The 16,365-nt window shown below is 53.8% G+C and overlaps 1 protein-coding gene across 2 annotated transcripts in view; it reads left to right on the top strand.

The window, feature by feature from the left end:
• Positions 1–16,365, top strand: part of DSCAML1 (DS cell adhesion molecule like 1) — a 338,623-nt gene that overhangs the window by 226,299 nt on the left and 95,959 nt on the right. For both annotated transcript variants that reach the window (XM_032360361.1, XM_032360362.1), the window contains exons 4-5: positions 9,842–9,988; positions 14,873–15,151. In XM_032360361.1, the coding sequence (XP_032216252.1) occupies positions 9,842–9,988; positions 14,873–15,151 (426 nt within the window). The remainder of the gene's footprint in view (positions 1–9,841; positions 9,989–14,872; positions 15,152–16,365) is intronic.

Here is a 16,365-nt window from a genome sequence, read left to right as displayed (position 1 = left end):
CTGAATGATTTTTCTGATCCCGACCAAATCCTGGACTCTGGGCAAATCTCTGTCCATTTCTTCCCACTTCTCTGTCCCCAGCTCCCTACCCTATTGCATTTTGTGACTTCCTTGCAGGGGTGAGGGGTGCGAGCCAAGCAAAAGACCCCTCCCTCAGTTTCCGGTTTTCTTGCTTTAGGGACCCCTCGGAGTCCAGGAGCCAAGAAGCCTCTCCTGGGAAGTTTTCCTACGGCCAGGATTCATTCATTCAGCACAATACGCACAAAGATACCTGGGTCCCCATACATGTCTTAATCACGCCTGCCCTGTGTGTTTACACACTTTGTACTGTGGAAACAACCTCCCTACCCCCGCAGGACGTATAGTACAGGACATGTCACGGCCGCTTTCACAGACATTGTCTCCTGGACACTGCAGGAGATTCTTGTGAGACAAGCAAACCAGGCCCCCAGTTGGGGGTGAGACAACAAACGCCCAGAGAGGTTAAGGGATTTTCCCAAAGCCACACAGTTGGTAGGACACAGGTCTCAAGCCTCGCATTTTGGACGGCAAGCAGATGCTTCCCCCAAGCTGCCGGCCCCTTCTCTACCAGCTCTGCCCCAGCAGCCTGGGCCAGTGCCCCCAGCAGTGCACGCGTGGCTGCACATGCACTCTGTTCCCTCTCAGACCCACGCAGCCACCTGCCCGTGGCCCTGACTTCCTGACAACACATGCCATTCGGTCGTGGCAGGCTTTGCTGCCTCTGTGTGAGGCCTCCCGGAACAGATGACTGCCTACTGCCTCTGACCGATCGCGTCACCGCACGGGGGCCTCCCAAGGGACATGGCTCATCTGCTCTGTCCATCCAGTGCCTTCTGGTGCCGGCTTCAGGGCCTCCCTTCCCTTCCTGCTCACCCCCCACGCTGGCCATGACTAGGGAGAGGGACACCACGTCCAGAAGAAGCCAGGGGCCCAACCGCTGCCTGGAAGGGTCAGCCAAGTACACCTCACCTGGGACAGGTTGGCCAGGGCGCCCTCCAGAACGCAGCTCATGCTCTCCTGGCAGCTGGGTTTAGGGACAGCAGCTCGGGGTTGGTACCGAAGAGCCCGGGGGAGCCCCGGCTCTTCCTCTCACTAGATGCGTGACTGAACCGGTCCCCACCTGAGCCACGGTCTCCTCCTCTGTACAACAAAAGCGCAGGTGCCACCTGGGCCAGTGATGGCACTTCATGGGGGACCCATGTGGGAGAGCTGGGCACCTGAGGTCACCCCAATTCAAGCACCTTGGGGTGTCTTGCTTGCTGAGTTTATAAAACCATTGAAGACACTTCGCCAGTGGGACCCAGATCAGTCTCCCAGCCCAGGCAGACTCTGCCCACCAAGGGTGTCTAAAGGGGACAAAGAGAGAAAGTGTCTTGGCTATCGGTTCCCACACACGGGTCTTCTTCCTCAAAGGCCCCAGCCATGGAAACCTCTAGCGTCGGCAGGTGGAGTTTGCCCACAGCGGCTCAGTCCCCCTCCTCTGTCCCCAGAGGGGAAGACCGCCACTCCACCTCCCCCATGGCGTGGCATGGTCCGGTCTCAGAGTTGGGCCCAGGACATGCGGTTCCATCACGGGACGCCTGTTGTCAGGGGGTCCCTCCTCTGGGCGAGGGTTGCGTTTGCACTGCCGTCCGCTACGGGAGAGATAGTTCCCTGGTTAGGGAAGGACGGGGGAAGGCCAGCCTCAGGCACGCTAGAGAGGGGCTGTCCCTGTTTCTCCTTCTCCCTGGGTAGGCTGTCCCGGGTCTCCATGTGCTTGAGTAGCTCCTGAGAAGGGTGAGGTCACTCCCTGCGGGGCTGCCCTCTGAAGATGAGTCAGACATGGCTTATACTCCAGAACCCCCGGCCAGGTCGCTCATTGTCTCCTTCCCTTTTGTTCGTGCCACACCATCCTCCACACGTCCCAGCCTGGACCCCACTGAGCTGGGGAGCCAAGAGGAGGGTTAAGCATTGGCTTAAGGGAGGTGGGGAGGCAGTGGGCCAAACCCTTATGGTATATCAGCACGGGTTCTGGGGCGAGAGATCCCAGAGCACGGGGGACCTCAGGACAGGACTCCAGGCTGGAGAACCTGTTGTCTCCCTCGGCCGGAGGTGCCTCCGCTCCTGCCCGGATTCCTCCGTTCGCCGCATGTGCACAGAACATCTTCTATGTGCCAGCCGTGTTCTGGAGCTGGGTTACTAAAATAACTCCTTGCTGTCAGCGAGAAGCACCACGTGCTCTGAAGACAAACAGGCAGGGTAAGGAATTGGGCAGGGACACGGAGCACAGTCTAATTTTGAGAGAGGGGTCAGGCAAGGCCTTTGCAACGAGATGGTGTCTGAGCTGAGATCTGAACGGGGCTGGGAGTGAGTCAAGGAAAAACCATTTCGGGCCCAGAAGGAGGGCAGAAGCAAAAGTCCTGGGGTGGAAAGGAGCATACAGACACAGATTTGCAAACCACTGTAGGAGCTGATCTCCAAGGGGGTCTTGCAGCTCTGCTGTCCTTTCAATTAAGAATTTACAAATTTAGGGGCATGTGGGTGGCTCCATTGGTTAAGCACCCAACTCTTGATTTGGGCTCAGATCATGATCTCAGGGTCATGGGATCGAGCCTTGCATGGAGCTCAAGTTGGGCATGGAGCCTTCTGGAGATTCTTTCCTTCCTCTCTCTCTGCCCCCTTCCCTTGCTTCCTCTTTCTCTCTCTCTCTCTCTCTCAAAAAAAAAAAAAAAAAAATATATATATATATATATATATATATATATATATAAATTTCTAGGAAGAAAGGGGCCTTAAAGATGATCCAATTTCTTTCTCTGAGTCAGTATTTAAATCCTCTATGCAATATCTCAGCCAAGCGTTTCTTCAGTCTCTACTTAAATACCCCTGGTGACAGGAAACTCACTACTTCCTGAAAACACTCATTCTAATTCTTTATAATCTTGACTTAAAAATTTTTCTTATTTTAATCACAGTAGAATCCATATAACATAAAATTTGCCATCTTAATTATTTTTAAGGCTTAAGTTTTTATTTCAGTAGCATTTCGGCTCCGTCTTGAGCTCAGAAATGGTTTTTTTTTTTTTTAGAAGATTTTTATTTATTTATTTGATAGAGAGAGATCATAAGTAGGCAGAGAGAGAGGGAGAAGCAGGCTCCCCGCTGAGCGGAGAGCCCGATGCGGGGCTCGATCCCAGGACCCCGAGATCATGACCTGAGCTGAAGGCAGAGGCTTAAACCCCTGAGCCACCCAGGCGCCCCGAGTTCAGAAATGTTTAAGTGCAGCTTTATCTCGCAAACCTGGAGCTCCGTACCCATGGAAGACTACTTCCCATTTCCCCTTCCCCAGCCCCTGCCACCCACCATTCCACTTTCTGTCTCTACAAAGCTGACTGCTCTAGGTACCTCCTATCAGCGGAAACAGACCGTATTTGTCTTTTTGTGACCGCCTTATTTCCCTGAGCAGAATGTCCTCAGGGTTCACCTACACCATCACCTGTGTCAGAATGCCCTTCCCTTTGAACGCTGAGCAACATTCCATCATGTGTCTAAACCACCTTTCCTGGTCCACTCGTCCATCAGTGGACACTTGGGTTGTTTCCACCTTTCACTAGTGTGATTGATGCCATGAACAGGTGAACAAAGTCCTTTTAAAGACCCTGCTTTTAATTTTTCCAGGTACACACCCAGAAGTGGAATTGTTAGGTCACAGAGTAATTCTATTTTTATTAATTTAAGGAACCTCCATCCTGTTTAACTTTGACTTTGGAAAGCTCAAACATAATTATTTTCAAAAGTGATTGGATATAGCAGACACAGTGATTAGCAGTGGCAAGAGGTTTGCCAGACGTAGAAACGCTCAGTACTGGGGGTGTGCTAATCTGGGAAGGCTTCTTGGAGGAGGTAAAATTAGAGCTGGTATCTGACTTTGCTGTGTTGCTGTTTCATCATGAACAACATGCCGATAAAACTACCTTCAAGTTTCGGGGAGTGTCATTCATTCGTTCTAGAAATATTTATTTCTAGAGCACCTACTTTGCAATCAGCACTGCTTTCACACTGAGTGAAATGAGAGACTATTGGAGGGCTTTGAGGAAAGGAGCCACATAATCTGACTCCGGTTTTAAAGGCTCACTTGGGCTGTAGGTTGGGAACAGATGGAGGAGGGACAGGGGCCGAAGCAGGGAGCCAGGCAGGAGGCTGCTGTCCCTGCTGTATTTGGTCATTTCTGTTCCCTTGCTTTAGGGGCTGGGAGTGGGATCCGTGGAGCCCATACCTTCCTGCAAACCCTCAGCTCCTTCCTCCTCTTCTGCCCAGCACCTTCTCCCCACCAAACAGATCCTCCCTCCTGCCTCTGAGCACAGAGAGAGGCCCAGCCTCAGCAGAGGGCAGGCCTCCCGCCCCCCTGCCACTTGCAGCCCCCTGGAGCTGCCAGGAGCTCCAAGATTTCTAGTGTTCCTCCCTCCTGCAGCTCTGGGGAGTCTCTGAGGCCCAGCTGTTTGACCTTTTGAAAAAGACCAAGAAGATGCTGTTGGTTCACCCAGCCGCTGTGTGCGGGACCTCTGCATTACCGAGGGCAGGCAGCCCCTTTCTTTATGGCCAAGCTACTGATGAGGAAGGAAGGGGAGAATTTGCAGGAAGCCCGGCCACAGGGACCGAGCGCCCCTCATCTCCTTGAGGTGGGGTCACTTGGATTGAGGATGATGGAGCCCCACCAGTGTGCCAAGGCCTCTCACAAGCCGCATTTCATCTGGCTCTCCCAATGGCTCCGTGACGTAAGGTCTATTTATTATCTCTGTTTTCCTGAAGGGGAAACGGGACTCAGAAGCTGAGCGCCATCAGAGAGACGTTGGTTGTCAGAGGGAAGGGGCCTTGTGAGTTTCTCTTATCCCACGGCTCTCTGCCCTATCTGCATGTTTCGGGACCTGAAAAGATTTCTGCAAAGACCAATTTCTTCAGAGACCACACCCCCAGAGATTCTGAGTTTAAATTTAAAAGTTGCTGAGATGATTCTAATGTCCAAGCAGGGTGGGAAACACACATGTACCCTACCTCCCCCCTCTCTTTTGCAGGAGGGACAACTGAGGGCCTGGGAGACTCCTGGACCCCCTGCGGTCACCCAGTGTCTGATTCCCAGGGCTGTCGTAACAAGTTACCACAAACCCGATGGCTTAATGCAGCAGAGATTTACCATGTCATGGTTCTAGAAGCCAGAAGCCCCAGGTCAGGGTGTCCGCAGGGCATGCTCACCGTCCTGGCTCTAGAGGGGAATCTTCCTGGCCTCTTGCATAGCTTCTGGGGTGGCTGGCAATTCCACATTTATTGCCTTATAAATGCATCACCCCAGTTTCTGCGTCTGTCTTCACATGGCCTTCTCTCTGTGTTCATGTGCCTGTGTCCAAATCTCCCCATTCTTAGAAGAGGACCAGTCACACTGGATTTAGAACCCACGCCAATCCAATATGGCCTCATCTGAGCTTGATTATGTTTGCAAAGATCTTGTTTCCAATGAGTTCCCGTTCACAAGCCCTCCATTTTGGAAGATACTTTTGAACTCAGTGCACAGTCCATCGTTAGTGGCAGCGCCAGGACTCCAATCCAGCCTCCTAAATCCAGTCCTGGGCTTGGACCCTCTTTATCCTCCTCTTCTCACTAATGGCCTCCATCAGGTCTCCCCACCCCTCGCCAGCCCCCAAGATAGCACCTTTCCTGGTGGAAGAACATTGTCTTCTAACCATGGAATCTCAAAGGGCAGAGACCAGGTCCAAGACCTCTCCATGGAGCACAGTCCAGGACCTAGGGATGCTCCACAGAGACTTGATAAACCAAACTGAACTGAATGTATGAGTGCTCTCTTACATTATAAGGTATAAGGTAGTGAGGACCCCACTGACAGAAGCAACCAAGAAGAGGCTGCTGACCTTATGTCCCTATGAGAAGGGCTGCCATTCTAGGAGAGTCAGTCTAGCACAGAGCTTTGGAAGAGCATGGGAAGTGGACTGATCGTCTGGACTCTGCCATTTACTAGCTGGGTGACTGTGGGTAGGTTATGTAACCTCTCTGTGCTTTGCTTACTAAAAACAATAGTATCCATTTCAAAAGTGTTATGGGAATTGCATAAGATAATGTTTATGAAAGCCTTGCCCTGACATGTAATAGGTGCTCAATAAATACTGAGCTTACAAAAGGAGAGGCCCGCTCCAGATCACCAGGAAGAAGGACAGTAAAGCAGGGGTGGAGAATTTGTAGTAATAGTAAAAAGTAAAAAGGAACCCCACACTGTGCCTCCCTGGTTACGGGCAAGTTCACAGGCGATGCTGCAGCTTTTGGCAGGTGATAGTCCAGCAGCATCAAAGCAGTCCGCACTGAAACACAGATCCGTATCTCAGCCTTAGAGCCTAAGGGAAAGCGACCTCCTGGCGTACGCCCACGGCGACTCTGCTGGAATTTGGGGTGGAACGGTATTGATGACCAAAGATGTCTCCTGGCCCCTGGCCACCTCATGCTGTTAGTACCTCCCAGTCTCAGTGTCGACCCAACATGATCCCAGACCCGCATTTCCATATGGCCTCAGGACGGGGGCTGGACATGGAGGTCGTGGCTGCCACTCCCCCTCCTCCAGCCGGACCCAGCCTACCCTGAGAAGAAGGAACCAGGATGAGGGATAACTGCTCCTCTACCCGTTCCGGGGAAGGCCGTTCCCATTTGGGGTGTGGAGCAGGGGCTGCCCGACTGCCAGGCCACACCATCAGAGCCAGCCCTGGAGGCCAGCTGTTCTGTGGATCCCTGGCCCCTCCGAACCCCCCACCAGCTGGCTGTGCCGCCCCCATCCCACACCGTATGCCACTCACTCCTCCGGCCTCTTGCTGCTCCCTTCCCCAGCAGGGCCCATCATCTGATTCTCATCAAACATGCACAACTGATGTTGCACAAGTCCCCCCCAGAGGGGATTAACATAATACCCCTGATTTCTCCTTCCCCTCTCTCTTCCCCTCTCTCGAGCGAGCGAGCAAGCGCTGTGCCTCCCCCTGGCTGCGGCCCGCCTTTGTTTCACGAGGAGCGATATACTGTGTCTGGAAATGTTACTGCAATTAAATATGCACAAGAAGGGGGGAAGGGAGGGGGGAAATGAGGACAATGAAGGATGTGAAACATCAGACGCAGCAGCTGCTTGTTGCCATAGAAACCCCAGCTCCCCACCACCATCCCCGCAGCACCCCTTTCCAGCTTAAAATTCCAGTAGGACCAAGTGCACCGTCGTCCCGGGGTGCTGGGGGCCACGGGATCACAGGGTCCAAGCTGCTGGGGCTGGAGCACCTGTAGGCTGCTGAGGTGGATTTGGGGGTCTCTCCCCCCACAAACACACACCTCCGACCAGATACTTCTGATTGGCAGTAACACCCTCCAGTAGTTCTGCATTCCAGTCCCAGTTACATAATAAATCACGGGAGAGCTTCCGCATTTGACTTTGGGATGTCACAACATGGAGACAAAACGGCACATTCAGAGTCTGGTGGGGAAGCCAGGCTTTCTCTGTGCTTCCCCCGGGTCCTCTCCGACGGCTGGCAGCGGGGCTGGGCTCCCTTCCGCTTCCTTCTCGTGTCTCACCCACAGCACTGAGTGGGGGTCTGCAAGGTGCGGTCTGGGTAATGGAGAGGGTATGGTGGGGGTCCAGAGGACAGGCAGGCTGCCAGATGGCCCAGTGTTCTTCCAGGGGGGTGGCCCCAACAATCTGCCGCTCGGTGGGGAACCATGTGACATCCCAGACCTAGTCCCACGGTCAGGTGTCCAAGGGTAGAGAGATGGCAGTGGTCGGACCAGGCCTTAGCTGAGTATGAGCTGAGTGGGAGGTACGGTGTAATGGGGCTGCGTCCCACTCCAGCGCATCCCCTGAAAAAAGCGAACTGTCTTGGGCCGGGCATTGGTAGTCGCACTGTATCCTGTGCTCTATCAAGGCTGATAGTTAGGTACCCCCCCCCGGCACCTAGTAGGTCTAATCCGATCGATACAAAGGAGGATGGGAGGTATGGAGGGGAAATTCAGAGATCAATAGATAAACCAACATTCATTACGAAACAAGAGATCATCCATTTTGAAGAAGTTCCTTGAGACCATATTAAATAAATATTAAAGATAAAGCTTCGCCTGATGAAAAGTCAAAGGGCGTGACAGCTCCTTTCCAGTTGGTGAGGGAGGTGTCAGTGACGCAGGTTCGGGCTAGTTCCCTAGGGCTCCAGGGAATAGAACCAGGACCCGTGGAGGGAACCACCAGGAGACCAGTTGTGACCAAGGAAGATGTCTCTAAAAGTCAGAGCTATCTACTCCGGAGTGGACCACTGAGCGAGGTAGTGAGTTCCCCAAACCCAGAGACGTTCAAAGGAAGGCTGAAGAACCTTTGTCAATGATGCGGTCAGGCACCTTCAGCTTTCAACCCTACAACTCTATAGCATTCCTTGTCACCAAGTGTCATTAGGCGAGATCCCAGTCCCCTGGTGCTGAGGCTGGTGCTCCGGGGTGGTGGGACACCACAGGATGTTTCTGAGAGCCAATGTTCAGAGCTCTCGTCATTGGTTGAGGGGATCATCAGCCCCCAGGTGAGAGGAAGCAGACCTCTAAATAATAGGAGTTGAAGGGCATGGGGCCACCCAAAGTGTTTCCTTATGAGAGCCTGGCATTCGAATGTTAGCAGGTCCCTCCAGTGGAGTCGGCATGACCCTCTCCCCTATAGCTCCTTTTTAAAAACACTGTACGGTCTTGATTCCAGTGCCCACTTCTGGTGGAAATGGCAGCGTAGGGTCTTTTATGCCTGTCTGGGGAAGCAGCCTAGTCCTCAGAGAGCAGGCAGAGGGACCCAAAGTCAGCATCTCACTCTCAGTCTGGCTGGACCTTGGGTAGGAGGGCGCTATCTTGGGCTTAGGGCATCTGAAGCTGAATGCAATCCCCACCCCAGCTGGCAAGTACATATTCTCCCCTTTTAAAGTGAGCCCTGACTAGGCTCAAGTTCAGGGTTTGCCTTGGGACCTCGGACAAGGAAATCCACTCCACTGCTAAGTGGCGTCAGATGTCATAATCTGCAAAATGGGTGTCCTGTCCTCTGTCCTAACGGCGTCAGATGTCATAATCTGCAAAATGGGTGTCCTGTCCTCTGTCCTAACGGCCGAGTCCTGACAATAAGACCGTGGAAGGACCGGGAAGAGTAAAGCACAGCATCTGTGCCTTTGCCTCGCACAGAATGAGCACTTAAGAACTGAGAGGTGAATGAGTGTTGTAACCCTGGCTCTCCGCATCCCCACTGCTAGCATAGGTAGCCTCAGCAACTGTTCGCTGAGTGAACGGATGACAGAAACTCAGAGAAATGGGTTTAGGCTTGTCCTGGGCTCCATACGTGGGGAAAGCTGGGATCCAGAAGGCCTGATTTATGTTCTGCTTGTGTGACTGACGATGGAGAGAACACCTCAGATGCCTGTAAGAACAGATGAGTGTGGAATGTGAAGGAACTTTCAAACTCTTGCCCAGAATTAGGAAAGATGAGGATTTGCTGTACACCAGACACTTCATTATGATTTCAGTCCTGTGATGCATTATTTGCACCCCCTTGTGTGGGTAAGGCTCAGAGACGTTAAGTGATTTTCCCAAGGTTACACAGCTATTAAGTGGACACGTCAGTTTGGAACCCAGATCTTGGCTGACTCTAAAGCCCACCATCCTTCTGTAAAAGTCTGAAACCTCTAACACCTAAAGGGATAACAGTTCTAGGAGGAAGGCAGCTGCCAGCCTGAGTGGCTTCTATTGGCGTGCCCTGCCAGGGGAGTAATGGAGTATGTCTTGATTGTGTCTCCAGAAAACAGGTTTTTTATTACTCACCACGGCGGGCTGTACATCTCTGACGTGCAGAAGGAGGACGCCCTCTCTACGTACCGCTGCATCACCAAGCACAAGTATAGTGGGGAGACCCGACAGAGCAATGGGGCCCGCCTCTCCGTAACAGGTAGGCAAGAGGGCTGTGGAGGGCACTAGCCCACCCTGGGGATGGCCGTGTCCATGCCATGGATCTGGGACACTGCTGCATACTGAGGTCGTCAGGGTACTCAGAGAAGGAGATTAAAGAACAAAAATACAGGGTCCAGCAGGGCAGAACATGTCTAGTGTGGTTTGGGGTGCCCTTCATATAAGAACCTCAGAGTCTGCACCTAAGCAAGCTACCTCTCCTGGAGAATTGATAATGAAGGTGAATGCAATCCATCTTCTCTTTCCCCTTTTTGCCTTTGCTGCCAGGAAGCTCATGAGTATAACCCGATGTTCATAGTAACAATGAGGTTACATTAGGTAAGATTTGGGAGGATTTTGTTCCTTCATGACTCTAAGTATTTTTTAAGATTCTATTTGCCCTGTTTATGAGCTCATGTGTTTCTTCTGTTATAGATTGAGAGTAGGCAGGATATAATCCATAAACAACAATATTTATAAACTAAAGAAAAGATTCTATTTCTGGAATGATTATCTCTTTTTTAAAGGGATAGAAGCTAAAGTTTATTGAGTCCCATGTGTGCCAGATCTTATCTATTAGGCATCATAATAGTCTCGTGAGGGGTACGCTGTTCTGTTTTACAGGTGAGAAAAACCAGATCTTAGGGAAGCCAAGCAACTTGCCCCAACTGTTTAACCAGTGGGAGGCAAAGCCAGGACGTTCCCTCTGCAGCCAGGGTACCACCCCTCTCTGCAAGGAAGGGGTCATTTGAGCACCCGCACATGCCCCAGTCACAGAGTAAAGGAGGGCACAGGGTCCCCCTCAAGGAGGTGCCTTTCTGGAAGCAGTGCTTTTTCAAACTCTTGACAGCAATCCACAGACAGACATTTTTATCATAACCTGTGCAAGGCACACTGATCGCTCCTACCACATGCATTTAAATGAACTCTGCTATTTCCTATTCTATCGTATCCAATTTTGATTTATCTAAATGCTGGTCGCAACTCACCAAATGGATTTCATAAGTTCCTAACCGTTTGTGACCTACAATTTGAATATCTCTGCTGTAGAGGAGGTGGGATTGGAGTGGCTTGTGGAAGGAGGGTAAACCGATAACATGGTCGTTTTGGAGACCAGATTCACCCAATTGTGCAACCTGTCAGGGCCTCTGGAAAAGTAGCCTAACTAGAGGACCGACTAGAGGGTTCTGTCTCACTCTCACCGTCTGGGGTTCAGGGAGGATGACACTGACCCTCAGATTATCTCTATCCAGACCCTCTCTCATTTGCCTAGCCAATTTGAGGAGCAGGAGACAAGAGGGTAGGGCTCTCTGATCCCTCTTTGTGTCTCCAGCAACGGACCCTGGGCCTGGCACATAGTAGGTGCTAAGTAAAGATTTATGGACCTAACCAATGCCAAGGGAAATTGCTGGTAGCTGCACTGAGGGCCTCTCTCTTTGTGGCGAGACTTTGGAATCTGCAGCCCAATTCCCCAATGTGTTAGAGTGGTTCCTTCGGAAGTACTGGGACTTGTTTGCATGCTGCTTTGCATCTCATTTGCATGCTTCTCATAAAACAGGGGAATGGTGCAGAAATCCCCCCTTCCTGCCGGCCTGCTTCTTTCTCCTGCACAAATATTTAGTGCCTTCCTCCTGCCAACCTCACCTCCACTTTTACTGGGGGAGTAGACAGGTGTCTCTCAAAAAAGACACCCTTTAAACCGGAAGCTGTGCCAACCCTGATCTCCTTCTGGTCTCCATTCCCCACCAGCTGTGGGGAGAAGGGGGGTTGGGGCAGGAAGAGAATGAGAGATGCTGTCAGAGATAAAGCCCAAATGAGAGACAGAAGTAAAGACAGGGAGGCCCCCCAGGCAGACAGAAGGGGAGAGGCGCAGGCACAGACAGACAGAGGACAAGGAGAAAACAGAACAGAAGAAAACCTGCCCAGAGGGACAAAGGCAGAATGGGGGCTGAAAGGAGCAGGAGGGACCCGGAAGGAAGGGAACAGAGGGACCCAAGGGGACGGGGTCCCGGCGGTGACATGGCCCTGATGTGATGTGGCGTGACAAGGCATCTGCAAGCTGCTTGTCTCGGCAAACGTGCAAGTGATACTGGAGGAAGGCAGAGCAGAGGGGGTGCGAGGGGGGCACGTCGGGGAGCTCAGGCCTCAGCCTCCAGCCCCATGTGCCACACATCCACTCCAGCTTGAGGAGGGCGCTCAGTCAGTCCTGAACTAGAGAGGCTGGTCACGGTTTCTGCTGCGGAGGTTCACCGTCTAGTGACCGGCACCCCCGAGAGCCGCCAGGCCAGCAGGAGTGGCCGGACTACCCGGGGAAGGGTGGCCCCATCTCCCCAGGCCCCAAGGCAAAAGGAGGGAGTGAAAGGGTCCACGTGGCAGTGTGTCCTCCACGGTCATTTAGTGAGGGCAGCAACCACACCCGTGGGTTCCTCAGTCCTCACAGAGTGTTCCAGAAAGCAAGAGGGCGGGAAGGAAGATGGGCACAGGAGATGTGTTGGATAAAGGACTCTGAATCCAGCCCAAGGTGCCGGCTTAGCCTCACCCCTCACGAGCTGTGCAAGGTGGCAGAGAATAAGGAGAGTCCCAGACCTCGGGCTCCTCATCTGTAAAATGGGAGCAACCCCCACCCCAGCTTGTTGTGAGAAAAGGGGACCAGATGGGCAAAGCTTAGCGCGTGTCTGCCACGTGGGGAGCACCCAGGAGACGAGCTGCCGTGTTGTGGTGGCTGTCTTGTTCCTGTGCTGTTGCTGCATCATTGTTTCTACTGCTTTCCAAAGAGCGTCTGTTAGGGAAGGGGAGGAGAGTGACTTTCCTCTTTCTGTACGGTCCACGGTGAAGGAGGCAGTTGCAAGAACGGTCTGAGCTCCCTAAAATCCAACCCCCAAACAGCCATTCCGAGCATGTAGGTCCTTCGTAGAATTTACCGAGAGCTTCCATGAGTATGAACTCCAGGCAGTACACATTATCATCTGCCTCTATAAAGATGAGACCAGTGACCAGAGAGGCTGGCCGAGGAGTCCAGGGCTCCCCAGCTCATGGGGTGGGGGGGGTGCTAAGCCATGTGCAGAAGCCGTGTTCAGGGCACCTTTCTGGGGCAGCATGGCTCATCCAATTGGAGGAGGTCCCAGCAGCCTCCGCAGGGCGCCCCGAATGCCCCTGGAGATTTCTCGGGGCTCAGCCATCTGGCTCCCCCAGCCCCACGCCAGCCCTGGCAGCACCCGATCCCCCCGGGGCTGTCGCCGGTACACGCCGCAGCATTTTACTTCTGCTCCGGAGTAATGAAAGAGGCTTCTTTCCCTCAGAATTTAATTTCACGCCTGAGACTCGGTGATTAATTCCCTCCCCCCGCCCCTTCTTCCACCGCCCGGTCGGCCCCTCCGCTTGTAAATTCTGCGGTGTGCCACGGAATTTGTGTATTTTGCATCAATTAAGTGTCACATTGAGTAATTCTTCCCTGGCACTGGGTTTGTTTATCCCGACCATCCCCACAGGGTTGCGTGGGGAAGAGGCCATGGAAGCGGCTGAGGAGGGAGGGCGGGGGCAGAGCGGCACGGAGACTTCGCTCAGCCAAGCTCTCGGACACGCGTCTTGCCTTGTTGCCTACAACAGCCTTACGAGACACCGAGGCAGCACCAGGACCTCAGGCTCTGAGCCAGGATGAGACTTGCCCAAGGTCACACTGTTTCCCCATGGCCGGGGCGGACCCGCACCTGGCTCTCCTGATTCTCAGCCCAACCTCCTTCTGAAGAGCCATGGAAGGTGGGAGGGAGTAGAGCCTTCTAGAAAGTCTCTCCCCGCCACCACGCAAGAATTCCCCACCCAACCCTTCTCCGAGGGAGATGAGCTGAGGACGGGAGACATTTGCCATTAGTCAAGGAGGGTCTGGAGGGGATGCCTGCCACTCCCACCATTCATTGTTGAAATGACCTCAGTATTAGATCACTCCAGTTACTGAACAAGGGTGGGCGAGACCTGATTTGTGATCTCGGCTCTGCAGTGTGATCCTGGACGGGTCACTGCACTCCTCTGGTCTCTGACCCTCCTCTGTCTGTGGCCACCAAGACCCCTGAGCCAGCTCAACGAGTCCAGGAGCCCCCAGTCAGCCTCCCCCGGAGATCAGAGGTTCAGCAGCCACAGGCCTGGTCTGTGTAGACACAGGAGATCCACTCACAGAATCCCACCAGCCAGGGGCCTGGGACAGCCACAGGTCAGGGCCATGGGGCCTGCAGTCACGGCTCTCTCTTGCTTGGGAGTATAAAATGGAGAATTATTCAGGATGGTAGGTGTGGTTTGCAGAAGGCTTAACTTCTGAATCCTTCTGGACACAGATGGAAAAGCATGGCCCTCTCTGAGTTGGCTAGGATCACAGATGGGAGGAGACAGGACAGGGCAGCTGGTTCCCCCAACCCTGAGGGGCACCCCCAGGCCAGTCCGAGGCCCAGACCAAGGCTTACCAGAATCGCAGATTCGAAAAGTCATGACTCTCGTGTCACAGGGTATCCCTTCTCCCCAGTCTGGGCCAGGCTCCAGGCACCGTGTCTATGAAGGGAGCTCTCACACACTCTCCCTCTCGGCACCTCTCTCTGTCTCCCTTGTTGCATCTGTCTGTCTGTCTCTCTGCCCACACTATCCTCTTCCCACCTCCCCCAAGCCCCTGCTTCTCAGTCATGGCTCTCAGGGCCTCTATCTGGCCTGAGTAGGAGAGTTTGGGCCAGAGTCTGGGGCCCAGGAGACACCACAAGCCATCCCACACTGGGCGTTGTTCATGCTGGGTACTGGTGGGCAGCAGGTGCCGATTCTGGTGCTTGCCTCTCTGCTCCCCCCACCCCTCACCCCTGCACCTGCTTCATCCTGCTGGCCAGGGGCACTGATGCTCTCTGCCTTCCAGACCCTGCCGAGTCGATCCCCACCATCCTGGACGGCTTCCACTCCCAGGAAGTGTGGGCGGGCCACACCGTGGAGCTGCCCTGCACAGCCTCCGGCTACCCCGTGCCTGCCATCCGCTGGCTCAAGGACGGCCGGCCCCTCCCGGCTGACAGCCGCTGGACCAAGCGCATCACGGGGCTCACCATCAGTGACCTGCGGACGCAGGACAGCGGCACCTATATTTGTGAGGTCACCAACACCTTCGGCTCTGCAGAGGCTACGGGCACCCTCACGGTCATCGGTGAGTGGGGAACCCCTTTGCCAGGCCTAGGAACCTTTGAGAGCACTGCGGTAAGACAGGGAGGGGCGGCACCTGCCTCTGGCCAGCCCCAGGGGAGAATCCCCTGGCTGGGGAAGGCAGCAAGACATCCCAGGAAATGCTCTGAGTTTGAAATCAGAGGATCTGTTTTTTGGTTCTGGCGTTATCAGATAAAAACCGACTTTGGGCAAATCATATAACCGTGGTCACCACCTCAGTGTCCTCTTCTATAAAATGGGAGAATGATCCCAGGCCTTCCTGAGGTCAGAAGGGTCAGAAGGGACCCTGAGCATGACAGTGACAGTGACGAGCTCACGGGGCTTCCTGGCTTGTTGAAAGGGAGGAGTGTGTGCCCTAAAGGAAATAGTGCCAATGTTCATCCAGTAGAGAGGACGTACTGTAGCCCATCAGACACGATTCTCAGAATATTTCACAATAATTGATGGGGACACTGATGAATCAGATCGGACTCAGGAATAAATGACAAGGAGGGCTTTCCAGGATCTGCAGGCGGGGTATCAGCCTGTCCTGGCTTTTCCTCCCGAACCCGGAGCCCTAGACCTCCAAGGGTCCGGCAAGACCTTAGGGGTGGGGGGGTTGCTTCACAGACCATGCTGCTGCTGAGCCCCTGGGCTGAGGTCAGGCTCTGACCACAGTGGGGCTGGGATTTGGAGACCCCTAGGGAATCCATCCCACCGAACAGCTGCATAGCCTGAGGCCTCACTGAATATGATATCGAAGAGTATCGTGAGGGTCCCTGAAACTGGATGGTGGGAGGAGGCTGTCCAGCGGTGATCCACCCTGCGGCAGAGAAGTTCCCTCCACTACGTGGACTGACCAGAGCAGCCCTCCTCCCCTCTCCCCTCCCCGTCTCAAGAACATAGAGCTACAGGTCTGCAGACACCTCAGTGTTCTCCCTGCTCAGCTGGCCTCCTGGGCCTGGGTTCTTGTTCTACCACCCCAGCCCAGATGTGAGCCTGGTCTCCTCCCTGTGGTCGAGGGCATCTTAACAGTCAGGGTACATTTATCTGCGGTGCTGGGAAGAAGTCCTCCCCGTGGGAACACGTGTGAGGCTGGAAGAGCAGAAAGAGCCCCGGGAAACACACTGGGGTGACAGCCCAGGACACAGATGCTTAGGTGAGAGTGTTGAGAGAGCCGGGGACCAGGGGCTCCTCGCAGCCTAACGAGCCCCGGCT

This window comes from Mustela erminea, chromosome 9 (assembly GCF_009829155.1).
Source record: "Mustela erminea isolate mMusErm1 chromosome 9, mMusErm1.Pri, whole genome shotgun sequence".
Classification (NCBI taxonomy): domain Eukaryota; kingdom Metazoa; phylum Chordata; class Mammalia; order Carnivora; family Mustelidae; genus Mustela; species Mustela erminea.
This window is presented reverse-complemented; position numbering and strand designations above follow the sequence as displayed.